This window comes from Sorex fumeus, unplaced genomic scaffold, assembly GCF_029834395.1.
Source record: "Sorex fumeus unplaced genomic scaffold, SorFum_2.1 ptg000111l, whole genome shotgun sequence".
NCBI lineage: Eukaryota > Metazoa > Chordata > Mammalia > Eulipotyphla > Soricidae > Sorex > Sorex fumeus.
Window position 1 is genome coordinate 10,380,836 of NW_026606168.1, and position 27,181 is coordinate 10,408,016.

The 27,181-nt window shown below is 43.2% G+C and overlaps 1 protein-coding gene and 1 non-coding gene across 2 annotated transcripts; one reads left to right on the forward strand and one right to left on the reverse strand.

The window, feature by feature from the left end:
- Positions 1-283: 283 nt before the first annotated feature.
- On the forward strand, positions 284-27,181 carry CHRNA5 (cholinergic receptor nicotinic alpha 5 subunit). The gene is made up of 6 exons (XM_056135386.1): positions 284-530; positions 16,404-16,555; positions 19,370-19,414; positions 22,363-22,472; positions 24,456-25,287; positions 26,497-27,181. Exons 1-6 carry the CDS (start codon positions 428-430, stop codon positions 26,656-26,658), a joined length of 1,404 nt encoding a protein of 467 aa, XP_055991361.1. The 5' UTR covers positions 284-427; the 3' UTR covers positions 26,659-27,181.
- LOC130043117 (small nucleolar RNA U3) lies at positions 21,698-21,914 on the reverse strand. Its single transcript, XR_008795315.1, has one exon. It is a non-coding gene; the product is annotated as a small nucleolar RNA U3 (small nucleolar RNA).

Genomic DNA, 27,181 nt, shown 5'->3' on the forward strand with positions numbered 1-27,181 from the left:
CTTTCTTCGGCTGGGACCGGATATGCGGCAGGGACGGTCTAGAAGAATTGCCCGGAGGTGGGGCGGGCCCAGGGCGGGGCTAGATATGAAAAAAGGCGGGCCTAGACGCAGATGGGGCGGGGCCAAAACCGGGAATGGAAAAGGCTCGCCGGAAAGGAGGCGGGGCTAGGCGCCGAGGGGCGTGGTCAGGGGGGACGAGTCCGGGTCGGGGGCGGAGCAAGCAGCAGAGGGGCGTGATCTGGGCGGGGCCAGGCGCCGGCGCTTTCTCCAAGCTCTCCGCGAGCCGGTCCGAATCCCGGAGGCTGCGGTGGCTGCCCTGGGGCCCGGAGCCGAGTTGCTGCAGGCTCCCGTAACCGCAGCTCGTCTTCCCTTCACGCCCGCCCAGACTGCCCGCTCCATCCGCAGAAAGCCGCGCGGGTGCCGGACGATGGCAGCGCGGGGGTCGGGGATCGCGCTGCGCCTCCAGCTCCTCTTCCAGCTGGTGGCCGGGCTCTGGGGTCCGGCGGGCGCGGGGCGCGGCGCGGCCAGAGGTGAGCGGGGGTGCGCGGGGGGCTGGCGGGGGGCAGGTTTCCGCGGGAGACGGTCAACACAGAGGAAGAGGCCGCGCTGAAATCTGTGCTAGAGCCTGCGGCTTGGGCACCGCGGGGCCACCCGGGCACAACTTTTCCAAGAAAAGGTGCGCTTGATGCGGGTGCGGCTCTCGTGTCCTGGTCGCGGCCGGGCTGCTCGCAAGCTAGCTCGAGTCCCCGGGAAGTATGCAGGCTCTTGGGGTTCATTTTAAACGAGGGCTCGAGGCGTCCTCTCCTCCCCTTTGTTCCCTCCAGCCCCACGCCCCTGCCCCCTCGCGGAGCCTTTGGAAATTTGCACGTGTCCGGCGGAGCGCGTAGGGGCAGTGGACACCCGGGTGATTGAATTCTTCGTTTGCACCTTGAGCTTTTCGAAATGTCAAGATGTCTCAGACGGGAGTAGAAACTAGGAAAGATGCTTTAGCGCCTCCGAATTATACACGCCCCCCCCCCCCGGTGGGGGGTGCCTCACTCCTGGCTCTGTGGTTTTCTTATAAAACTTTGTGGCTCAGGGATCAATCACTCCTGGAGGACTCGGGCAGCCTTATGGGATGCTGGGGATCAAACCCGAGCTAGCCTGGCAAGGCAAGCGCCTACTACCCCCTGTACTATCTCTCTGGCCTTGCTCCTGAGTTTTAAGTGCTCCTGAAACTTTCATAAACCAGTACTCTCAATATCTTGCAGAAAAGTAGCAATATAGGATCCTTTAATCAGAAGATGAACTCGAAGTTTGCTGCATCAGTATTTCACTTTCTACCTCTGGTTTTTTTTTTAGGGAACCTTTAAATAAGAACCTTTCTAAGATATAAGAACTACAAGTTCCGAATTCCTGGAGGTAATCGTCTTTAAAGCCAACTTATTGCAGGGATGCATTGCTTAATATATCAGGAAGAGCAATAATGTGGAGAAGTAATGTAATCAAACAGAGAGAATCCCAGGCAGATTGTCCCAATTTAACAGAAAGAGAAGAATGTTATTTTGCAGTCAGACAAACCTGGGTTAGACCAATGACTTCCAGGGTATCTAGACTTCAATAGACTTGTCTTAGCTGGTTTCCATTTTTGAAAATTGGGATTACTGCTTACCTCTGAGTCATTCCCAGGATGAAATAATATATTGCAAATGCCAGGCCCTCAGTTTGAAACTCTGTTAAACAGTAGTGCTCTACCCACTTTGGAGAAAATGGAACTTTCTCATACGTTTTCTTATGAAATATTGTGGCCAAGCTGAAATGGCTTTCAGAGTTCTTTATTCTCGCTTGTATTCAGGATTCTTAGCAGACAATCACAACTGATTAATTCTCCTTTCTGCCGGCACTCTATTTTAGAGTGAATGAATATCTCTAATAATAACGATTAGATTTTATTACATTTGCTTTATTTTTGTCCACAGAGCTCCTAAGAACTGCCTTGTATCCTGTTTATTTTTGTATTTCCAAGCCCGCCAATATTATAGGAGCCAGTGTTTGTGGATGGAACGAATGGAACCGTAATCTCTCTGTTTCATCTGCAAAGCGCGGGTCTCAGAAAAGGTTTCCCTCCAGCTCGAACACTCCAGTATTCTGTGTTCTTTGCAAGGAGTCGTTTGAAGAACAAATTAACATGGAATGGATTATGAACTTGGACGCTCGCTCCTAAATGTTAAGCTGTGGCGGAATGGCTGAGGCTCTCTGTAGTCAGAAACCCTGCCAGGACCTTGCTGAGTTTCCTTAGGGCTGATACTTGACCTTGCTGATCCTTTACTTCTTCTATACAATGGGAGGGGCAATAGCACTTTTTTTTTCAGTCCCTTCCTACCATTTATATTTCAGAGTTTTTATATTCATCTTAGTCTTAATGACTCCTCTTACTGTTTTTGTGAGCCAGTTCCCAGAAAAAGAAAATGTCTAGTCTGCCAGCAGCCATACCTACTTGGCTGAGGGAAGGTCATGGAGCTTTAAAAGGGACTCAGGAGCCAATTTAGCCCAGATTAAAGAATAGGTAATTAACTAGCACAGGGAGATAATGCAAGCCTTCTCAGCTGATCTGCCCGCGACTGTCCAGTGATTTATGGAAACGAGCTTATTTCCCAACTGTGCTTTTTGGTGACTGACTTTGTTCTTAGTAACTATAATCACTAAGCTCTTTTTCATTCAAACAAAAAAATAGTTCTTTATAGAAAATGTGAATTAAGAAAAGTTTTTCTTCTCATTTCTGTTAACATTTTCAGTAGCTAACAGAAGTGCGAATGTAGTGACCTTTATACCTCAGAGTACTCACATGCCTCATGTCCTTAATTTCACACAACTTAATTTTTTTAAATGTAGGAGTATTGCTATTTATTCAGCCATTGGCTAGGCTGATTGAATTGGGTGTGAACTCCACCTTACTTTTTTCTTCTTTTTATAAATTTATTGAATCACTGTGAGAGCAGTTACAAAGTCTTTGGGTTTAAGTCTCAGTCATACAATGATGAAACACCTGTCTCTTCACCAGTGCCCAATTTCCACCACCAAAAACCCCAGTATGCACCCCGTCCCACACCCTCCTACCTGTGGGGCAGATGATTTCCACATTACTCTCTCTCCACGTTGATTTCATTCAATATTTCAACCCCATACCCACCATTATTATTTGGGATTTTACACCAGCACTCAGATCTGCCGAAAAGGCAACCGTAGACAATTTGTTTTCTATTACTGGTTCTGAATAACATATGATGCTGCACCGCCACAGTAGTGGCTGCACGATTTTGGAATTCCGAAATTTTAACAATTAAATCTGGAGGGATTTCTGTCAAAATCTGCAGGTTCCAAGATTTGTTTCTGAGTCTTTGGGATTATGGCTGTTAAGCAGCTTGATCAGGAGCCAGAGAGGCCGTTCATCGGTGGCGACTCGGGGTCTAGTTGGGGCGGGGAGGAAAGGGCCCAGCTCCACTCCCATCCCATGAGGCCCCACGTGTTTCATCCCTGCGGGCCCAAACCTGACTGTCCAATGGCCTCTGGATGGTGGTGGCCATCAAGCCGCCAGGGGGAACAGGCCAAGGCACGAAACCTATTCCCATCTGGGGTGGCCTGGTGCCGGTAACCTACTGCAGGGACCGGATGCATTTCTGCCAAAAGCCGCTGGATTCCGAGATTTGTTTCCGAGTCTCTGGGATCATGGCCATTAAGCAGTTTGATCAGGAACCAGAGAGGCCTTGCCTCTAATTATATAGTTGAGCCGGAGGTGGTTTGTAGGTGTGTCTCCCACATGCCTAACTTTTGGACGTTTACTTTCTTGGTAAACTTGGTCCCAAGTTGTTGGGGTCTGGCCAAAGGCGCACAGCAGCAATTTTGGAGTATCTAGAAGTCTGAAGGCACCATCAGGCTGCTGATGCACTTGCCTCACAGGTATAGATTGACCTGCTGCTGGCATCATACCCCCAGACTGTTAATTTTTTTAAATTAAAAATGACTCTGGTTTGGGATGGAAACATCTGAAATATGACGGTGGGAAGATGTAATGGTGGTGGGATTGCTGTTTGAATATTAAATAACACCGTAGCACTGCCCTCCCTTTGTTCATTGATTTGCATGAGGGAGCACCAGCAATGTCTCCATTGTGTGACTTGTTACTGTTTTTGGCATATTGAATACATCAAGGGGAGTTTGCCAGGCTCTGCCATGTGGGCTGGATACTCTTGGGAGCTTGCCGGGCTCTCCGAGAGGGTTAAATATTAAATGTAATCAAATATTGTGAACTACTTTATAAAATACAATTAAATTTAAAATAAATGAAAATATAAGAAATATGCAACATAAAGAACTCAGTAAAAGAAGTGAATAATAGAATTGAAAAATTGGAACTGGAAAAAAACAGTTTCTCTCCTGTTTCCTTTCTTTGTGGCCAGTATGGAGTGTGAAAGACTATCTTTTTTCCCCCTCCAGATCAGGGATTCTCGGGGCTGGAGCAATAACACAGTGGGTAGGGCATTTGCCTTGCACGCAGCCGACCCAGGTTCGATTCTCAGCATCCCATATTGTCCCCTGAGTAATTCCTGAGTGTGAAGCCAGGAGTAACACTTGTGCATTGCTGGTTGTGACTCAAAAGGCAAAAACAAAAACAAACAAGACTTCTCAACCTCTGACATTCAGAACCTGATGACTCTTTCTTGTGGGAGACTGTCCGGTGTCTCATGGAGTTATCTGGCCTCTAGCCATGAGATGCCATTAGCGCCTGCCCCCAAGATGTCTACAGACATGGGGCAGGGATATGGCTCAGTGAAAAGCACCTGCTCTGTGTGTGTGTGAGGCCTCAGGTTTGATCTCAGCACCAAAAAGCCAACCAACAAAACCAGACAAACCAAAAACAAACCAAAAACAACCCGTCGAGGTGTTGTCAAAGGGGGTGTTGTTAGAATGTGGATGTTAGTTCAGTAGGTGAGTGGTGAGCCTGTAATTCTGCATATCTAACAAGTGCCCATGATACAAATGTTGAAGGTCAGATTACCACAGCTTCTCTAGCCACTGTGTGCAGTTTCCCACTCATATTAATTGGGTCACTTTTCAAGAGGTTCCAGTGGGAGTAATTATGGAAAGTGTGCATTTACAATGAATTGTATAGCCTGAATGACATTAGATTTGTAGAAACTAAGGAAACAAATCCTTTCCCATCATCCTAATGAAGAAGCATTTTCTGCATACTTCTGTATTTCCTTCCAGTATTCAGTATTCTCTCATGACTGAATAATCCTGAAAGAGAACTTTGCGAGTCCTCATACAGGTCACAGCAAACTGAGACAAGTTCATGTACCACCAGGTGTTTTGGTTGATCAATATAGGAAGTGGACTAGCTCGTAATCTGCATTTATTGGCTGTTGAGAGGTATTTATAATGTCAAATTAAGATAATAAATTCTGCATTTGATCTGTTAATGCTATGTATTTTTTTCGAGTGTGAAAGTTGTTCCCTCTCTTTGGGGACTCTAGACTGGGCCTAAAATTAACATCTGCCTTAAGGTTTCTTTTCTTATGTAAATGTTGAGAGGGTTCAAGGTGAGGTATTAGGATTACTAAAGCATATCCATTAGAGACTTTGTCCTATAATTCTGTGATAAAAATCAATAGAAAATATAATGAAATTTCTGGAGTTTAAATGAAAAGTCCTCCGTATTTCATTTGTAGCACTTCAAAAATGATTGCTAAGCATTTTTGTCACTCTGAAATTGTTGGATATAGTACATATTTTTTATTTTAAAAATAGTTGATTGTGTCTGCTGCTTTATCTTGCTTTGGCTTAAAATAGCTCTTCTAGGACTGCTGCAAAGGGAATTTTGAAAAAAGAGATACAAGTCATTTTTTGTAATTTAGGAAACAATACAAGGAAAATTGGGGGAGAGATTAACTAGTCTAGCATGCCTTAATTAGAACTGGGGCATATAATATATGGCACTTCTACAACCCTTTCTAGATCTATTTTTTATTGTTATCACAATCTTGGAAGAGAAAAGGAAGGCTGTTGGTAGTATCTAGCAAATTTAAAACATGTATACCCTTGAATCCTCAGCTCTGCTTCTAAGAGTCAGTACAATAGAAATCCTTGTGTAAGTGTAGACAAAAAACTGATGGGCAGAGATGTTAACTATAGCATTTTTTACTTAGTCATATAAAAAATAAGTAGAAACTAAAGAATATATAAATACCCATCAGTAGTGAAAGCTTAAATTTTTATACATCCATCATGCAGACCACTTTGTAACTTAAAAAGAAAGGGTAGAGATAGATATGTATGGACATATTGTACTGCACAAAAGCACTGTAGCACTGTCCTCCCATTGTTTGTCGATTTGCTTGAGTGGGCACCAGTAACGTCTCCATTGTGAGACTTGTTGTCACTGTTTTTGGCATATTGAATACACCACAGGGAGCTTGCCAGTCTCTGCCGTGCAGGTGGGATACTCTTGGTAGCTTGCCGGGATCTCCCAGAGGGAGGAATCAAACCCTGAATGACCACGTGCAAGGCAAACGCCCTACCCGAAGGGGAAGACATTCTGTATATGTATGTATTTCAAAGGTACTTTAAAAAGTGCTACACACCAAACTTAACAGTAGTAACCCCTGAAGGAAGATGATTGGAGTGGAGGAGAGGGAAAATTCCTACACTCTTCCAATTCCGTGCTTGGGTTGCTCATGGTGATGCTGAGGATTGAACCCCGGGCCTCTTGCCTGTGCTCACAGCCTATTGAGTTATCTTTCTGGTGCCCTCACCCCCCAGAAATTTTTTTGGTACAAGAAATATAACCCAGGACCTCACATATGCAAGGCAAGTGCTTTACTACTGAGTCACATCTTGATTCCTTACTTGAATCTTGACAGTGATCAAATAACACTTTTGTAATTTAAGGTATTATTTTGAGGGGAAATAAATCTGAGGTCTTGGTTCCACCTCTGTTACTTACAAGCTACTCTTATTAGACTAGTGATTCTCAAGCAGAGGAGATTTGCAATTTTGCAGTGTTTGGAGACATTTTTAGTGGTCACATAGAGGTTTTGGTGGGGGATTATATATGCAGTGGTAGCAGTCAGAATATGAAGCATTCTGGACAACCCCACAATAAAGTATTGTCCAGCCCAAATACCAACAGTGCTGATTTGAGAAATTCTGTGTCAGATTCCAGGACTGAAGCCATCAGAGGTGCCGTTACCATTTTACCATTACGGGGTATTCTCTATACACCATAATACATGTTTATGATTATGATATTAAATAAAAGTATAAATTTGAGGGCTGGGTTAAGGAGTTTACCTTGCGTACAGTTACTCCTGTCCAACCATATGGTGCCGGGGATTGAACCTGGGCCTTCTGCACGCAAAGCACGTGCTCCAGCTTGCTGAGCTATTTCTCTAGCCCAGTCTATGAGCACACTCTGAGAGCTACACCACCGTGTTGAATGCTGGGTCGTTTGGCATCACTGATGTTTCTCCCAGGGGAGGGATCATGCCCATGACTAAGGAAGTAAAGGTGTCCTTTTGTGTTATTTGAGATATTAGAGTTTAACATTTAACTATGCAGAATCCCTTATTCTTATTTTTCATCCCCTCGAGATCCTCTCTGTGTTTCAGGATGTTGTTCTGAGCTGCAGTCACCACTCTGATGCACTGGCACATAATCAAACAAGGTGGGATCAGTTGATAAGGAAAAAACGTGGGCTTTGGTGGCAAACCTGGTTTCAAAGCTTGGTGACAACTCAGCTTTGCAGCCTTCTACTGGATAACCCTGGACAGATGACAACCTCATGGAAAATTTTGTTTCTTTACCTAAAAGAAGCAAAGACCTAAAAGTCTGCATAGTTGCTGTTTCCATTTTAAGAATGTACAATCGCATCCTTATTACTCAGTGCTGCCTCAGTTCATTGGGACTTCTAGAATAGCAGCCATTGGGTGGCTTTTAAGTTGGAGAAATTTATTTCTCCTGGTTCTGGGGGCTGGATGTCGGAGATCAAGGTTCAGCCTGGTTGAGTGGAGACTGTCTTTCAGATGTCAGATTTTTTTTTTGTTTCTTTTGGGCCACACCCAGTGATGCTCAGGGGTTACTCCTGGCTCTGCACTCAGTAATTACTCCTGGCAGTGCTTGGGGGACAATATGGGATGCTGCAGATTGAACCTGGGTTGGCCATAGGCAAGGCAAATGCCCTATCTGCTGTACTATCTCTCTGGCCCCAGATGTCAGGTTTCTTTCTGAGCCTTCAGTGGAAGAAGGTTCTAGGGAGCTCCTTGGAGCCTTTATGACACACTAATCCCATTGTGAGCTTTCTACCCTCTGAGTTTAGGCACCCCAGGGTGTGTGTGTGTGTGTGTGTGTGAGAGAGAGATAGAGAGAGAGAGAGAGAGAGAGAGAATAGAGAATAGTGGGTAAGCAGACTTGTTTCACTCCCCGCACCAGAGATGGTCCTCTGAGCACCACCAGGAATGATCCCTGACTGCAAGGCCAGGAGTAAGCCTTGAGCACCACCAGGTATGACAAGAGCAAGGAAAGCAGGGAGAGGGGAAGAGGGGACATAGGTATTGCCCCAATGGCCCACCTACAAGTGCTGTCACCTTTGCTCATTAAGTTTAGGACATGTATGGAAAATAGGCTGCAAAGGCTGGACTAGTGGTAGTGGGTATACCTTACATTTGTGAGACTCTGGATGTGATCCCAGCCTTATGGAGAAAACAAAAATGGCATAACCATGGAGACAGCAAAGGATTAGTGGTTACTAGGGATCTGGAGGCTTGGAAGAGGGTTGAATAGGGAGAGAACAGAGGATTTTAGGAAAGAGGAACTCTGTATGCTGCCATATTGTTAGACCATGTCACATTTGTTCAAAACCACAGAATGTATACTACAAGAGTGAGCTATCATGTAAACTCTAGGCTTAAGGTGATAATTATGTGACTATGTGGGTTGATCAGTTTTTTAAAAAACTGATGGGGGATAGTGATAATGGGGAAGCTATGCATAAGGGGCAGACAAGGGAAATTTTGTCATCTACCCTCAAAAACAATTGAAAAATCTTTTAAAATTTGATCTATATGATTTGTAATATTATTAGTGAATGGTAAGGTTCTACATGTACAATTTCCAGAGCCATACCCTATACCAGTGTCCACTTCCCTCCACCATTGTCCCTCTTCCCCACTTCGTCTGTAACCACACTGTACCCCAGTCCCACACCACACCCCTGTCATAAGCTCAGTTATGTAGACCTGTTCTCAGTTTCTATTGCCTTTGGACATTTGTTATTCCCTCACTGTTTCTTTATATCCCACATGTGAGAGAGATTATTCTGTATCTGTCCCTCTCCTTCTGACTAACTTCTCTTGGCATGATATTTCCAGATCCATCCATGTAGCAGTAAATTGTATGATTTCATCTTTCCTTACAGCCAAGTAGTATTTCATTGTTTTTTTTTTGGTTTTTTTGTTTTGGGTTTTTTTTTTTTTTTTGCTTTTTGGTCACACCCGGTGATGCACAGGGGTTACTTTTGGCTCATGCACTCAGGAATTACTCCTGGCAGTGCTTGGGGGACCATATGGGATGCTGGGAGTCAAACCCAGATTGGCCATATGCAAGGCAAATACCCTACCCACTGACTATAGCTCCAGCTCCTAGTATTTCATTGTGTATATATACCATAGTTTCTTTATTTTCCTGTTTTTTTTTCTTTTTGGGTCACATCCAACAGTACTCAGGCTAACTCCTGGCTCCACACTCAAGAGTCATCCCTGACAGTGTGCAGGAGACCATGTGGGATGCTGGGGACCTAACCTGGGTTGGTCACATGCAAGGCAAGTACCCCATCTGCTGTACTATTGTTCAGGCCCCAATAGTCTCAATTTAAAAAATAGAGATATTGTGGCTGCAAGGAAGAGCCCCCTTGCCAATGGTGGAATTAAGAAAACTGGGAAAAAGTAAGCCATTCATTGTGCCAGATGCAGGCAATGGTGATCTTTAATTCTATTACTGATTAAACATCTGGATTCCCTCTGTAGTGTCTATTGCCAGCAGTACCTAGAAGAAAGTGTTTTGGAACCTGTTGAACAGTTAAGAATAAACTTTTTTTTTTGCTTTTTGGGTCACACCCAGTGATGCACAGGGGTTATTTCTGGCTCTGCACTCAGGAACAACTCCTGGCAGTGCTCAGGGGAACATATGGGATGCTGGGAATCAAACCCAGGTTGGCTGCGTGCAAGGCAAATGCCCTACCCACTGTTCAATTGTTCCAGCCCCAAGAATAAACTTTTGTAAAAAGAAAAAGAACAAGAATTAGTAAGATTGCTCATCCTTTGATTTTCAGATGTTTTTATCATAGCTGTGAGGTCAGTAAACCTAGCCCAGAACCCTGCCAACGTATATACTCTTCTGAAGTGTTTGATCTATTCCATATTCTGTACGATCTGGAATTAAACAAACTCATTTCAAAAAATAAATAAAATTAAAGAAAAATATATTGATACTGGAAAGACACAAACCTCAAAAAATACATAAGAAAAGTAAAAGCAGTGACATTAATTAAACATTTGGTTCTATTTTGATTATGCAAAAAATGTTTATGGGATAACTATAGGTTTTCTGAAAGTTTATACTGATTTTTATAGTTTCTAAATTCTGATCTGTTGTCCTAAGTTCTCAGTCATAAGTCAGTCATGGCAAGTTCCTTTTCTTTTATTTCATATTAAATTTTTGGTTGTAGGTTAGGTAGCTGGTTACAGTAGTAGTAATATTTATGGTGATGATGTGCATTGTTACTGTGCTCATACTCCACCACTACCAAATTGTTCAAACCCCACTTTCTTTTAAATAATGAAGCTATTGATGCATGATCCATCTCCCATACAGTTCACCCATTTAAAGTATCTACTTCACTGGGTTTTAATATATTTAGAGCAGTGTGACCATTACCTATTATGCTGCATTATGCAATTATGTCACACAAGTCTCAGCTCTCCAGTGGCACCAGAGTCCTGGAAGGTAGGAAGCATTCCTGTAGCACTGGATATAATGCTTAAAATATTTCACTTTGGGGCTGAAGTGATAGCACAGAGGGTAGGGTGTTTGCCTTGCACACTGCCGACCCAGGTTCGATTCCCAGCATCCCATATGGTTCCCTGAGCACCGCCAGGAGTAATTCTTGAGTGCAGAGCCAGGAGTAATTCCTGTGCATTGCTGGTGTGACCCAAAAAGAAAATATATTTTTTACTTTTCCTTTCCTTTGTTAACTTAAAAACAAAGGAACTAAAATATTAGCAAATATGGGCCAGAGTGAGAGCACAGTAGGTAAGGCGTTTGCCTTGCAATCGGTCGACCTTGGTTCCTCCCCTGGCATCCTGTATGGTTCACCTGTGCACCACCAGAAGTAATTCCTGAGTGCAGAGCCAGGAGTAACACCTGTGCATTGCCGGGTGTGACCCCCCCCCCCAAAAAAAAGAAGTAAAAAATTTGCAAATATATATCTGATAAGGACTGATATCTGTTATATTTAGAATGATTTATATTACAAATAAATGATTTTTTCAGGAATGTTTATTGAGACACCGTGATTTACAAAGTTGTTTATAATAGAGTTGTTTTAGGGCTACAACATTCCAACACCAATCCCATCACCAAAGTCCCCGGATTCCCTCCCACACTCAATCTACCAACTTGGTAGACATATAACAAATTTATTTTATATTACTTGGTTCAATAAAGCTTAAAGGAATGGCAAATAGAATTATCAGAAGATAAATCAATGAAAGCCAATTTGTAATGATTGTTTTTAACCTTTCTTAATCTAGTAGAGGACAATCATATGCACCATTAGTGAGTGCCCTACTCAGTGCTACATGTTGGGAAGTCTCTCCTTTCCTCTTGAGAAGCTCTTTTAACGCTCTGATTTCAAGGCTATGAATTCCCTAAGTACTGTTGCTTGCCCATGAAGCTCTGTATTATTCCTTTAAATCAGAATGATAATCTAGCTGGATAGAGTATTCTTGGTGAGGTGTTCATTCCATTGAGTTTTTGGACTGTATCCTTCCATATTCTTCTGACTCGTAGATTCTCATTAGACAGATCAGCTTTACATCTAATGGGCTTTTCTTTGTATATGTTCTTTTTTTGTTTTTTTTTTTTGTTCTTGCTGTATTCAGTATTATGTCTCTATCTTTGAATTTTGTCATTTTGAGTATAATGTGTCTTGGAGTTTTCCTGATTGTGTCTATTTTCACTGGACATCTTTAAGCCTCTTGGATCTTGATGCCTGTAATCCTCAACTCTGGGAAGTTCTTATCAATGATTTTTTTGTTTGTTTTTTTGGGGTCACACCTAGCAATGCAGTGAGTTACTCCTCACTCTATGCTCAGGAATTACTCCTGGTGATGCTATGGGGACCATATGAGATGCTGTGGATTGAACCCAGGTCAGCTGCATGCAAGGCAAGTGCCCTATCTACTGTGCTATCCCTCTGAACCCTCAATATTTTTTTCTTTTTGGGTCACACCGGCTATACACAGGAGTTACTCCTGGTTCTGCACTCAGGAATCACTCCTTACAGTGCTTGGGGGACTATGTGGGATGCCAGGAACCGAACCTGGGTCGGCTGCATGCCAGGCAAATGCCCTACCCTCTGTGCTATCACTCCAGCCCCTCAATATTTTCTTTAACTAATGATTTTCATCATATTTGTCTTCCTGTTCTTCTGAGACTGATGATTCTTGTATCATTTCTCTTAAACTCATTCCATAGTTCTCTGGTATGTTGTTCTTTCTTTTCAGGCTATTTTCCACCTCCCGTTGTTTTCTACTCATCTTGGAACTCCTCAGTCTTTTGCTCAGCGCCTGCTATTCTGCTGCTCCTATTGACTTTTTAATATCGCCTACCATGTTCTTTATTTTTGTCATTTCTGACTGTTGTATTTTTTTCCTTTCTATGCTCATACTTTCTTGTGCTTTGTTGACTACCAGTGCTATCTTTTCTTTGGGCTCATTGAATATCCTGATCATAGTGTCACTGAAGACACTGCCTGAGGATTTTCTGGTGCTGTTTATGTCTTCGATGTTGCTGTTTTCACTCATTGAGCTTGGTGGGCTTCTGCATGTTTCCCGCATTGGTTTTCTACTATTCTTGCTGTGCTAGGGGTGAATCTTTGTAGTCAACCTCCCTGGAAGATACTGAGGGATTAAGCTGGAGGTTGCTCTCCATCTTCTCTGCCTGTGCTCACAGAATGACAGGAAGAATAATTGTGAGCAGCATGTAATTTGTTGAGTAGATCTGTCAGCTTCAGGAGCTGTGTTTGGGCCCTTACTATGGGTTGGGTCAGGTGTGGAAGCTGCCGGGCCCCACCTGATAGGGAAGGGTTCTGGCTGTCTCTGGAATAGATCCAGTGAGCTGGAGGCAAGCCTCACCTGGGATGATGGAGCAGCAAGCAGATGGTCAGGCAAAGCAACGATTTTTTTTTCGCTTTTTGGGTCACACCCGGCGATGCACAGGAGTTATTCCTGGCTCATGCACTCAGGAATTACTCCTGGCAGTGCTCCGGGGACCCTATGGGATGCTGGGAATCGAACCTGGGTCGGCTGTGTGCAAGGCAAACACCCTACCCACTGTGCTATCGCTCCAGCCCCAGCAACGATTTTTTTTAAAACCCAGTAACCTAATCAGTATCCATTGATTAAAAAGATACTCACAAGACAGCAGTATCTTAAAGGTTCTCATTAGGTACATAGCACTGTAGAACTGTCTTCCCGTTTGTTCATTGATTTGCTCTAGTGGGCCCAGGAACGTCTCCATTGTGATCATTGTTACTGTGTTTGGCATATCGAATACATCACGGGTAGCTTGCCAGGCTTTGCCGTGCGAGCGAGATAATCTCGGTAGCTTGCCGGACTCTCCGAGAGGGGTGGAGGAATTGAACCTGGGTCGGCCGAGTTGGCTGTGTACAAGGCAAATGCCCTACCCGCTGTGCTATTGCTCCAACCCATTAGGTACATACTGGGATTTATTTCTTTATTTTATTTGTATGTATCCCATCTACTTTATTTTAGACAAGATTTGAGGTAGTACAAATTAGTATTACTCCACACAAAGTTCTTAGCTGCTATTAAAAGCATTTACTTGGGGGCTGAAGTGATAGCACACAGAGTAGGTTACTTGCCTTGCATGCAGCCAACCCATGTTCAATCTACGGCATCTTATTTGGTCTCCCAAGCACTGTCAGAAGTGATTCCTGAGTGCAGTATCAGTAGTAACCCCTAAGCTCTGCCAGATGTGGCCCCCAAAACCAGGAAAAAAGCATTTACTTGTTATTTTTTGAACAGGTTTTAAATTTTTGGAATTTCAAATACTACAAAAAATCAAATAAGATTAGAAGAGAAGAAATGACTCAGTAATGATATTTCAATGTGAAACTTTAAATTAATGGGTTTTAAACATTAAAACAAATGACTCTCCAGTGTATAATATTCTGACTGAATTATTTGCTGCACTGTGCATTTCCGTGAAAGGAGATTTTTATGGGAGGCTTAACAAACTCTATGGCATTTACAGATTAAATTAAGTGTAAGAAATTGCTCAGGGAAATAAGATACACAGCTAATCTATTAATGAAGAAATAGGCTCTGAAAGAAAACCCAGGGGATGAATTTCCTCAGCGAAAATAGTCAGGCTTTTTTGAATGGCTCCATATCTGAAATAGCCTGGCATTTTTTTAATAAAATAAGGTTGCTTTGTAAAAGTATAATTTAAAAATAATTTTTTTCTTTTTTTGGTTTTGGGGCCATGCCAGTGATGCTTATTCTTGACTCTGCGCTCAAGATTCACTCCTGGTGGTGCTCAGGGTACTATATGGGATACCAGGGATCAAACCTGGGTTGGTCTTGTGCAAGGCAAGTGTCCTACCTGCTGTACTGTTGTTCCAGCCCTAAAAGTCAAATTTTCTATCAGAAATTGTTTATTCTTTATAATAGTTCTTAGGGTTGGAGGAGCCTCACTAGGTATGATTCATCTAAATATTTTATGATGAGACTGTGATATTTTGTTTTGAGTAGTTCTTTTTTAATCATAAGTCTGGAGTAAATGTCATGCTTGTATTTCACACATTTCACATTTCCTTTACCGAAGCTTTAGTCCATACAATACTGGAAATTTTCAGTTATTCAAGAGATTTTTCTAACGGAGCTGAGTAGACAAATAACTGAAACATTGATTCATCAATTTGACTGGTCTTTAATTATTAGTTGGTAGTTGAAACTATCAATATTTTTGTCTTTGTCTTATTTGATTATAATATCAGGTCCTGAGGTTGTTTTATATAAATGCATAGCAAATAAAAGTAAGAAAAATATGAATAATTTATTCAATACTTACATGTATACTATAATCATGGCAATTAAAACGTGACAATGTGGTTGGTAAATGAACTTTAATATGTCTTTTTTCTTGGTTTGGGATTTTATGACAAACAATCTGCCTAGACTTAGAAATTTAAAGTTATTAAGTAGATTTAAAATTACTCTGTACTGGGGCTGGAGCGATAGCACAGCGGGTAGGGCATTTGCCTTGCACACAGCCGACTGGGTTTGATTCCCAGCATCCCATATGGTCCCTTGAGCACCGCCAGGGGTAATTCCTGAGTGTAGAGCCAGGAGAGACCCCTGTGCATCGCTGGGTATGACCCAAAAAGCAAAAATTAATAATAATAATAATTACTCTGTACTAAGTATTGTGTGATTCTTAAGGCTCTCAATATATTTCCACAGTGAGCAATTTGATTAAACTAAATTATGAACAAGCTGATCAGCTGATCACAAGTATTAATCACAAAAATATTTGATTTGCATTCATTTTTATCTGTTTTTGTTTGTTTTTTGTTCATTTTTTGGGCCACACCTGACTATGCTTGGGGCTTATTTTTGGCTCTGTGCTCCAGGAAAACTCCTGATGGGACTTGGGGACCATATGTGGTGTTGGGGATTGAATTTAGGTTGGGTGCATGCAAGGCAAGCACCTTGCCCTCTATATTATCTCTCCAGCTTATCATTTTAAAAACTGTATATTAATTTATTTTATTTTTTGTTTTTTGGGTCACACCTGGCAATACTCAGAGGTTCCTCCTGGCTCTGTGCTTCAGAATTACTCCTGGCAGTGCTTGAAGGACCAGATGGAATGCAAAGGATCGAATCTGGGTCAGCTGTGTGCAAGGCAAACGCCCTATCTGCTGTACTATCACTCTGGCCCCCCCAAATTGCATTAATTTAAATAATAGTTTGATTCATTAATAATGATGACTTTTTAATTAAAACATAAGTGCTTGATGGGAAAGAAGTCAGTGCACTAAGTTAATTTTTTTTTTAACTTCACAGGATTAGCTGAACCATCCTCTATTGCAAAACATGAAGATAATTTGTTTAAGGATTTATTTCAAGACTATGAAAAATGGGTTCGTCCTGTGGAACACCTGAGTGATAAAATTAAAATAAAGTTTGGTCTTGCAATATCTCAGTTGGTGGATGTGGTAGGTGTGCATATCATTACATATAATATGTGTTAAGAAATACACTTAAAGGGGTAGAACAGAACCTGGGGACATTGGTGGAGGGAAGTCAACCCTGTCAGACCCTGTGTAGAACCTTTCAACTTCCTAAAGCAGCCTCACTCATCTGTTCTCATAGCCCTTGCACTTTTTAAAAGTTTGCTTTGTTTTGGGGCCACACCTAGCAATTCTCAGGAATTATTCCTGGCTCTATGCTCAGGAATTGCTTCTGGTGGTGCTCAGGGGACAATATGGGATCCCAAGGATTGAACTCAGCTCAGCCATGTGCAAGGCTAGCACCTTACTGTTGTACTATCACTGCGGCCCCAGACCTTGAACTTTTTTTTTCTTTTTTGGGTCACACCCGGCGATGCTCAGGGGTTACTTCTGGCTCTGCACTCAGGAATCACTCCTGGTGGTGCTCAGGGGACCATATGAGATGCTGGGAATCGAACCTGGAAACGTTCGATCCCCACTGTGTTATTACTCCAGCCCGGACCTTGAGCTTTTTAATGTTGTATCCCTTGCGCCCTGATTGGTTTCCATGTGCTCTGGGCTGACATCCTGAGATTGGGGTGAGCTTGTTCTGTCTGTCTGTTTGCCCGTCACCCAGCAGAGGGCATTGTCTGGCACAGAGTAAGTGCTGAGGGAAGAACATGTAGGAAGCACAATAACATCAATAAATTCATGCTTGTGAGGAATCAGAGAATAGACACTGGAGAGGCAACTTAGACGGCCCTGTCAGAGTCACGGGGTTGACCAAGTAGTGGGGTGGTGTTGAACTTTCGCACCTTGGCGATGGGAAAGAGGAACAAAACACAACAAGATAAAAATTGGTGTCATAGGGGCCAGTCAGAGAAAAAAGAAGCATCCCATTGTGATAAGAGGTGATGGTGGTGCTATCAAAAGCAAAAGCTTCTGAGGCCATGGGAAGGCCAAGCTGGCCGGGAGTGGCCAGGCCAAAGTGTCTATCAGCCTATGGAATCACTGGTTCGAGGCTGGGAGTTAACAACTTTGAATTGATGAATTTTTAAAAAGTAAGCAGGAGCCCCATCCTTGAGAAATAGTTATGGAAAGTGGTAGCAGCAAGGGTCAGCCATGCAGAGCACTGGGTCGAGAGGAGAGTACAGAAATAGAATATGTCAGTGACTCTGCCAGCAGAGAGGGCTGGAGTCAGGGAGTTGAGCCATGAGTCCTGGACCCTGAGCAGAGGTTCGCTGAATTGTTTCACAACTGCTTTTTGGTCTTTTTATCCTAAGGCCTTTTCCCTTCATCTGCGTCTTGTATTGACCCATCTTCATGTATCCTCAGATTTTAGCCTTCTTTCCTTGGCTTCTTCCCTCATTTGAGAATTTTGTATTGTTGGTCTTTTTTTTTTTTAATATTCAGGTTGAAAAAACCCATTGTTGTGACAAACGGTGCTCCGGTTCCTTGTGGCTCTCTCCTGAGGGCCATCCTACGTCTATCCTTATGCAATTTTATTTGTTTCTTCCTCTTTTGTGCTACATGGACTATAGGTTTGCCAGAGATGTTTGAGCTTACCTTCAGTTAGGCCGTACCCAAAAGTAATGGCTGATGCTCACATCTTTGGGATTAGCTGTGAATGGATGGATGATTCTTTAACCCGTGTCACGTGATACAGTTTTCAATTGGGTTCTGTTTTGCTCCCATAAAACAAGATATGTGTGTGTTCATATTTTTCTGGGGGAAAAATTTCTGTAATTTTCATTCCGTTCTCAAAGGTGACCCTCTTCCAGGTAGCATCACAGGTAATGTTTGCCTCTTTTCCTATTAATGCCTATGCTCAGAATTTCTACCTCACAGATATTCAGATATTTTACCTCCCATATTCAGATATGGGATCAACAGTTCTTATGAATGGTGTGTGATTTGGAGGTGGATGAAAGAGCTGCCAGAGCAGGGTTTATATTAAGGTGTTTTGGGTTCTAGACCCACCAACTGCCGTGTAACCCCATCAATGGCCAGGATCCAGAGACTATAAAACCAAGCTCCCGGAAGCACATGGCCATATTTGTGGCCATGCAACCTCTTATTCTCTAGTTGTCACTCTCAGAGAACCTGGCAGGCTACTGAGAGTATCCTGCCTGTATATGTGCCTGACAGGGAACACCTGTAAAGGTGATTAGAGGCTACCCCAAAAGCCTCCATCCCTCTCAGAGAGCCCAGCAAGCTACCGAGAGTATCCCGCCTGCACGACAGAGCCTGGCAAGCTACCCATTTTTGGTATTTGATATGCCAAAAACAGTAAGAATGATGGTCCTCATTCCCCTGACCCTGAAAGAGCCCCCAATATGCCATCAGGCTACAGTAGCACGTGACAGGGACAAATGGAGACGTTACTGGCACCTGCTCGAGTAAATTGATGAACAACGGGGTGATAGTGATAGTGATAGTGAGTTCTAGACTATTCTACTATAAGTTGGTAGTGTGAATTTTGACAAGTTCTTTTTTTTTCTTTTTCGTTTTGGGGAAACACCCAGCAGTACTCAGGGGTTACTCCTGGCTCTGCACTCAGGAATTATTCTTAGTGGATTTGGGGGATCATATGGGGTGCCAGGGATCAAACCCAGGTCAGCTGCATGCAAGGCAAACACCCTCCCTGCTGTACTATCACTCCGGCCCCCTAAAATCATGTTTTTTGAGAAGGTCAGATGGATGGGTAGAGTGTAGGTACTATTATGAAAAGGACAATCTATATGAAATTGAGAAAAATGCAAAAGAAGTTTTGCTTCTGTAGTTGAAATAATAAGGCTTATTTATATTTTTATTTTATAGGATGAGAAAAATCAATTGATGACAACAAATGTCTGGTTGAAACAGGTATGTGTAAAATTCAAGGCCCACCCACCTGGTGACTGGCACTGCTGATACAAGATTGTAGCACAAGGGGACATGAGGTCTCTATGGACTGACAAGATGCAGACAGAGGAGGGCACATGGAGTTCCTATAAGCAGCCAGTAAATACTCTTATTGGATATTTTTGTTTTGTTTTGGGGCCACACCGGCAATGCTCAGGAATTACTCCTGGCTCTGTGCTCAGGGATTACTCCTGGTGGGCTCAGAGGACCATATGGGATGCCAGGGATTGGACCCAGATTGGCCATATGCAAGCAAGTGTCCTACTCACTGTACTATCACTCCTCCTTTTTTTGGGGGGGGGACACACCTGGCAGTGTGCAGGAGCTACTCCCTCTTCTACTTTGTGGGTCATTCCTGTCAGTGCTTGGGGAAGCATGTGATATGGAGGATTGAACCCAGGCCTCTAGCCTGCAAAAGGTGCACATGAGCTCTTTGAATTATCATCCAGCCCATCAGTCAGTAAATAGTCTTTGTGTAACCTGCTATGTACCAGTCACTAGAGAAATGGCAGTGAGCAAAACAGACAAAGTTTCCCACCCTAAAGAAAGTTCACTGCAGTGGGGAGAAATAATAGGTAAGTTGTATAGTGCCTTAGAAACTCTTTTTTTGTTTATTTGTTTTTGGGCCACAGTTGGTGATGCTCAGAGGTAACTGGTGGCTCTGCATTTAGGAATCACTCCTGGCAGGATCAGGGACTATATGAGATGCTGGGGATCAAACCTGGATCAACAGCATGGAAAGATAAGCACCTCCCTACTGTACTATCTTTCCAGCCCAAAGAATAATCTTTTGTTTTGTGCTGTAGTTTTTTTTTTTTTTTTTTTTTGGCGGGGGCACATTCAGTGATGCTCAGGGGTTACTTCTGGCTCTGCATTCAGGAATTACTCCTGTTGGCGCTAGTGGGACCATACAGGATGCTGGGAATCAAATCTGTAGAAACTGTTAAGTTTGGAGGAAAATTATCCGGGGAGATCGGATAGGGCATGTTGGGAGTTGTATTTTTAAATAGGATTCTCAGGGAAAGCATCACAAGAAGAAAATTTGAACAAAGCAATAAAGAGGAAAGGAGAGGGGAATTGAAAGAGGGAAAAGTAGTACAGATAGTATAATGTGCAGGGTACTTGCCTTCCACACAGCCAGTCTAGAACTGATCTTTAGCACTACATACGGTTCCTGGCTCCCTTCAAAAATGACACCTGAGCATGGTCTGGTGTGTCTCCAAGACCAAAACAAATAAATAAAATATAAACAATAAAATTTGAGGAAAAAATTGAGAGGTAAACTAGTCTGGGTGAGTGAATATTCCAGGCAGCAGGAACTGCAAGTTCAAAGGTCGTGAGGTTGAAGGGACCTGTGTTTCAGCTCGCCAAGGCGGCTCATATTGCTGGGATGAGTAGGCCAAGGGGAGGGATGGAAGGGAAGCAACGGGAGGTCAGGCCACTGTGAGGATTTTGGCATTTTCTCTGGGTGAAATGGGAATGGGGAAGTATGTAAAGAAAATTATTTTTATATTTATAGTTCCTTTTATGTAAAGTACCTCCCCCACCCCGGGCCATTATACATGTCTTCACCTGCTGTTAAGTGTCTCCCTTTGTTTTTGTTTTTTTCTTTTATTTTATAAAAAAATTATAAAATTTGAGGAAAACATTGAGAGATAAACTAGTCTGGACGAATGAATAGTCCAGGCAGTTCACAATATTTGATTACATTCAATATTCAGACTCTAAGTCCATCACCATTACACCTTCCCAGCATCCCCCCCTTTTTTTAAAAATATTATTTACTTTTTTTGCTCCTGACTCAGCAGTCCTCAGGGCTTACTCCTGACCCTGTGCTCAGGGATCACTCCCTGTGATCCAGTGCTTTGGGGACCATAGATGATGCTGGGGCTAGAACCCAGCACCTCTGTGCAAGGTTAGTGCTCTACCTGTACTCTCTTTCTCTGCCCCTCCTTTGTTCTTTATTATCCCTGACATTTAATACCTGTACCAGCTCCCAAACCCCAAACTTCTAAAAGGCAAGCATGCTTTTCTTGGAACACAAGTCCTACCACACCTGGCGATGCACAGGGTTTACTCCTGACTCTGCACTCAGGAATTACTACTGGGGGTGCTTGGGGGACCATATGGGATGCTGGGAATCGAACCCGGGTCAGCCACGTGCAAGGCAAATGCTCTACCCGCTGTGCTATCACTGCATCCCCAAGTCTTTCCCTTTTTCTAAAATCTTTTTTTCCCCACAAAACCACTCAGACTACAGCCTCTCCCTCAAACTCTTCCAAAGGAAGAAGAGAACGAGCATCTATGGTAAAAGGCGGTTGCAAAAACAACACCTAGAACCAACCTCACACTCAGGAGAGAAAGCTCTGGCTCCTCCTTGTGGTTTGGGGCACTCCACGTGATCAGAGAAACTTCTCCAATAACGAATTATAGAGAGGAGGATCCCTGAAAGTTTAGTCTTGGAACACCAAATCTTGACATCATAGACTTGTTACTGTGTGAAGGGCGGACATCATGCTTAGATATGTGGAATATGTAAGAAATCCGGTTCCCACAGAGCTGAGCAATGACTGAGAACACGAGGAATGAGATAGTGCTCCTTAAATCTGGTCTCTAGGTGCCAGGGCTGCTGCCCCTGGACACAGTGAGTTAGCATGAGAAAAGGGGATGGTCTGAGTTCTAAATGTGCCCAACTCTGGTCCTAACCCGTATCCCACATGAACCAGGGCTAGAGCCAGCCTGGGAGACAGGCCCACCTCTGGTGCCTGTAGAATGTGAGTGGGGTGTGTGTGTGGGGGGGTGGGGGGTAGAGAGCTGATTTCATTTGTAGAATTTCTGGGTTTGCCCAAAGAGCGTTTGTTTTCACTGTTCACGTCACTGAAATTGAGGCTGGTTTATTTGTTTTCAAGGAATGGAAAGACGTAAAATTAAGATGGAACCCTGATGACTATGGTGGAATAAAAGTTATACGTGTCCCTTCCAACTCCCTCTGGATCCCCGACATTGTTTTGTTTGATAAGTAAGTTACTTTCCAAATGTCATTTTCTGCTTTCAAATGAGAACATATGTATCGCCATTAGGCACTGGTACGTTTTCTCCCATTTGAACATTGGTCGGAAGTTCTTTTGTTTTAGGGCTCTACAAATAGGTGTGGTTGGCTCTGCATTTTTGGGGGCATATTGTTTTCTGGTCATAAAAGTGTTCCTTGATTGCTAAAATGTGTAGAACATTTGAGACACCTGGAAAGGTACATTGAAGGTGTGGGGTTGGGGAGCGCCTTACCTATAATTAAAAGAGGGCAGCCACTCCGAGGCTCCTCCTCACAGTTAGCTCTGTGCCTGGTTTCACTTACCTTTATTTTCTTGTTCATATGTTTAGCAGACTCTCTCCCAGTCTCCCATATGGTTTGGGTGTTGTTGTTTTTTTAATGTTTTGAAAATAGTTGAGGTCATACTTTATGTTTAACTGTGCAGCCTTCTGATTTTGCATCTGCACGGTGTCATAACTTTTCTACAATGAGAACTGTTGGGTTAATTTTGGGGGGGCACTCCTTGAAGTGCTTGGGACCCTGGTAGGTGAGGTGACATGAAATATGGGGTCTCAACCTAGGGCTTCATATATGCAAGGCATGTGCTCTACCAATTGACCAAACTCACAGCCTCTACCTCATAATTATAGGCTAAATGTGTGAGATATTTTGATTGTTATCAGTATAGAGGTAACCTGCCTTCATATTATTGTTTTGTGCTTGTAATGCTACTTCACCACCCTCATACCAGTACCTGTCACTAAGCTCCCATCATTATCCCAAGACCCCTTCTCTCATGTCCCTTTGTAGCCTCAATTCAATATTCTGTTGACAATATCTCAGGGTTTGTTTTCATTGGACACTGTCAAATCCCTTTATATTTATATCATTATATTCCATACATGAGCAAAATTATCCAGAATTTATCTTTTTTCCTCTGATTCACTTCACTTAGCATGCAAGCTTCCTTTTCCAACCAAGTTGCAGAAAATTGTTTGATTTCATATTTTGGGGGGAGAGTTTGTTTGGGGGCCATACTCAGCAGTGCTCAGGGCTTTCTCCTGGCTCTGTGTTCAGCGATCACTCCTGGTGGTGTCCAGGGGACCACAGTGCTAGGGACTGAACCTGGGTTGACAGCATGCAAGGCAAAAGTCCTAACCCACTATACTATCTCTCTGGCCCTATTTCATCTTTACTCAGAGCAGAATAATATTCCATTGTGTACATACACCGCAGTTTCATCTGTCATTGGGCACTTATTCCAGATTATGGCAACTGTGAGCAATGTTGTGATCAACATACTAGTAGGCTGCATGCAAGGCATATACCTTAACCTTTGTGCATTCTCTCTCTCTCTCTCTCTCTCTCTCTCTCTCTCTCTCTCTTTAGCCCCCAAATGTGTTTTAAAGATGTTTTTAACTTGAGATGAGACAGGATATCAGTTTCATTAATTTTTTTCTTAGGATCACTCCAGGACAAATCTGGAAATTTGTGCTTGTCTTAAAGTACAGTTATCTTGGTTGCAAGAGGGCCTATGATGTAAGGATAGAGCTAATGCTAAGCGAAAGTATCTTTCCTCTTGAACCCTTTACCTTCACCCTAGTCCATGTGTAAGGTGTGAACAGAGCAATCAGGTAGCAAGATACAGCTTCCTGGAATGGAATTCTACACCATCAGTGTTTTCCCAAGTGGGAGACACTGCCCCGAAGTAGGTAGGTGAACACTGAAACAATGTGGAGAAGGCAGTAGTAGCCCTGATACAACTGGGGAACTCTTTCTAGCGGTGTTCAGGGCATCATATTTGATGCTAAGGATCCAAATCAGGTTAGGTCACAGGCAAGGCAAGCACCTAACCCTGCACTCTCTCTCCAGTGACATCAAATGCAGACATTTTCAGCGTTTCAGCTCTGGGATAGACTCTGCGTGCTGCCCTCTCCGCATCATATTGTCTGTGTGTGTCTGTATGTGTTCCAGTGCAGATGGGCGTTTCGAAGGGGCCAGTACGAAAACAGTCGTCAGGTATGATGGCAGCGTCACCTGGACTCCACCAGCAAACTACAAAAGCTCCTGCACCATAGATGTCACGTTTTTCCCCTTTGACCTCCAGAACTGTTCCATGAAATTCGGTTCGTGGACGTACGATGGCTCCCAGGTCGACATCCTTTTAGAGGACCGCGAGGTGGACAAGAGAGATTTTTTTGATAACGGAGAATGGGAAATAGTGAGTGCCACCGGGAGCAAAGGGAACAGAAGTGACAGCTGCTGCTGGTACCCTTATATCACGTACTCGTTTGTGATCAAGCGCCTGCCTCTCTTTTATACCTTGTTTCTTATCATACCCTGTATCGGGCTCTCATTTTTAACTGTACTTGTCTTCTATCTTCCTTCCAATGAAGGTGAAAAGATTTCTCTCTGCACTTCCGTCCTTGTCTCCTTGACCGTCTTCCTTTTGGTTATTGAAGAGATTATTCCCTCCTCTTCCAAAGTAATCCCTCTGATTGGAGAGTATCTAGTATTCACCATGATTTTTGTGACCCTGTCAATTATGGTGACTGTCTTTGCCATCAACATCCATCATCGCTCCTCCTCGACACACAGTGCCATGGCGCCCTGGGTCCGCCGGATATTTCTCCACCAGCTTCCAAAGCTGCTGTGCATGAGAAGTCACGTAGATAGATATTTCACTCAGGAGGAGGAGGCTGCAAGCCCCAGCGCCCCATCGGCTTCTCAGAACACATTGGAGGCGGCGCTGGATTCGATTCGTTACATCACAAGACATGTGGTGAAGGAGAATGAAGTGCGTGAGGTCTGTGCTGTGGGCACTTACAAATATACTTAGCCACTTCCGTGCTAAGTATGCTAGATAGCATGGCCCTTAGCACTAGGAACACACACCCGGGGGCCAGAGAGGTGGACACACCACTTTATAAAAGGTGTGGCTAGCATTTGCTCTATTAAAAACTCTGAAACAGGCACCTACACAAAGGCTGGTATCTCTGCTTCTGCCACATTCTCATCTTAGCTTTTTTATTTGTTTGTTTGTTTGGGGCCACACCCAGTGATGCTCAGGGCTTACTCTTGGCTCTGCACTCAGGAATTATTCCTGGTGGTGCTCAGAGGACCACCTGGGATACCAGGGATCGAACTTACGCCAGCTGTGCCAGGCAAACGTCCTACCTGCTGTACTATTACCCTGGCTCCTCAACTAGCACTGGTTTTGCCATGAACCTCAGGTTCCTTGTCTTTCATCATTTAAATAAGATGGACATGCTGCATGTCTGCATGCATGAGATCTGGGTTTCATTCCCACAAAACAGGATGCAAGCAAACACGCATGCCCACAAAAACATTAAAATAAGAAAAGACTACTAGGAAGAAGTAACAGAGCTATTAGGTGTTAGAAGATCCATGTACTATATATATATATATAAATTTATTTATTTTTTCTTTTTGGGTCACACTCAGCGATGCACAGGGGTTACTCCTGGCTCTGCACTCAGGAATTACTCCTGGCAGTGCACAGGGGACCATATGGGTTGCTGGGAATCAGACCCAGATTGGCCACGTGCAAGGCAAATGCTCAACCCGCTGTGCTATCACTCAAGCCCCTGTACTATATATTTTTGTTTTTTTGTGTCACACCCAAGCAGTGCTGGTGGAGGGCGGGTTTGGGTTACTCCCAGCAGTGCTCAGAGGATCAAGCAGCACCACGGATCTAACCAGGTTCCTACAGGCACTCAGTTTGTCCAGCTAGTGCCCTGGTTCTAGAAATATTTTCGAGCGTATGGTGAAATCTATCCAATGCTGGGTCAGGAATGAACTGTAGCTCCGGAGTTCTCAGGGGGAGGCAGTCAGGGGACCACCTGCCTTGAGCGGGGAGTGCCACTGACAGCTCATTTCCTCATCCTGAGCCCACGGGGCCACAAGTTATTTGGCCACAAGCTTGGTGTGTTATGTCTTAAATTAATTCCATATTGTCTGTGGATTTAACGTTTTATTTATTTTTTTCTGACAGGTTGTTGAAGATTGGAAATTCATAGCCCAGGTTCTTGATCGGATGTTTCTGTGGATCTTTCTTCTGGTTTCAATTATAGGATCTCTTGGGCTCTTTGTTCCTGTGATTTACAAGTGGGCAAATATAATAGTACCAGTTCATATTGGAAATGCAAACATGTAATACTTCTCAGGGAACTGTAGGAGGAATTTAGATACCAGAAGTCCCCTTTAGTGTATGGTACTGGTAAAATTATGAAAACGTAGATGGTACTGGACATCTGAGATTAGCTTTAGCAGATTAATAGCCACTGACATCAATTTGTCTTCGTAGAGTGCTGGTAGATTGTCTACCTGCATGTCTGAAGTAGTAATTCACCCAGTGACATATGATTTCCTAAAAATGGCTATATATTAGTCATACTAGTGAAAATCTGTATTTTGGCAAATACTAGTTTGTAATCAACAATGATAATTATCTTTTGATTGTGCTGGAAAATTGCTGTTGTATTGGAGACTGATTTTTTTCAGCAGCTGGTATAAGTATACATTTTTTAATTGCTTCTGTTCTGTGCTCACTGGGAAACAGCTCATTTGCATATTCAATTATTGCCATCATGTTAAGTAGGTTTGATTTCTTGATATAATGATGTATTGTGATGTAATACATTTCTATAACCCATGCTTTTATAAATGAAAAAGGGAAA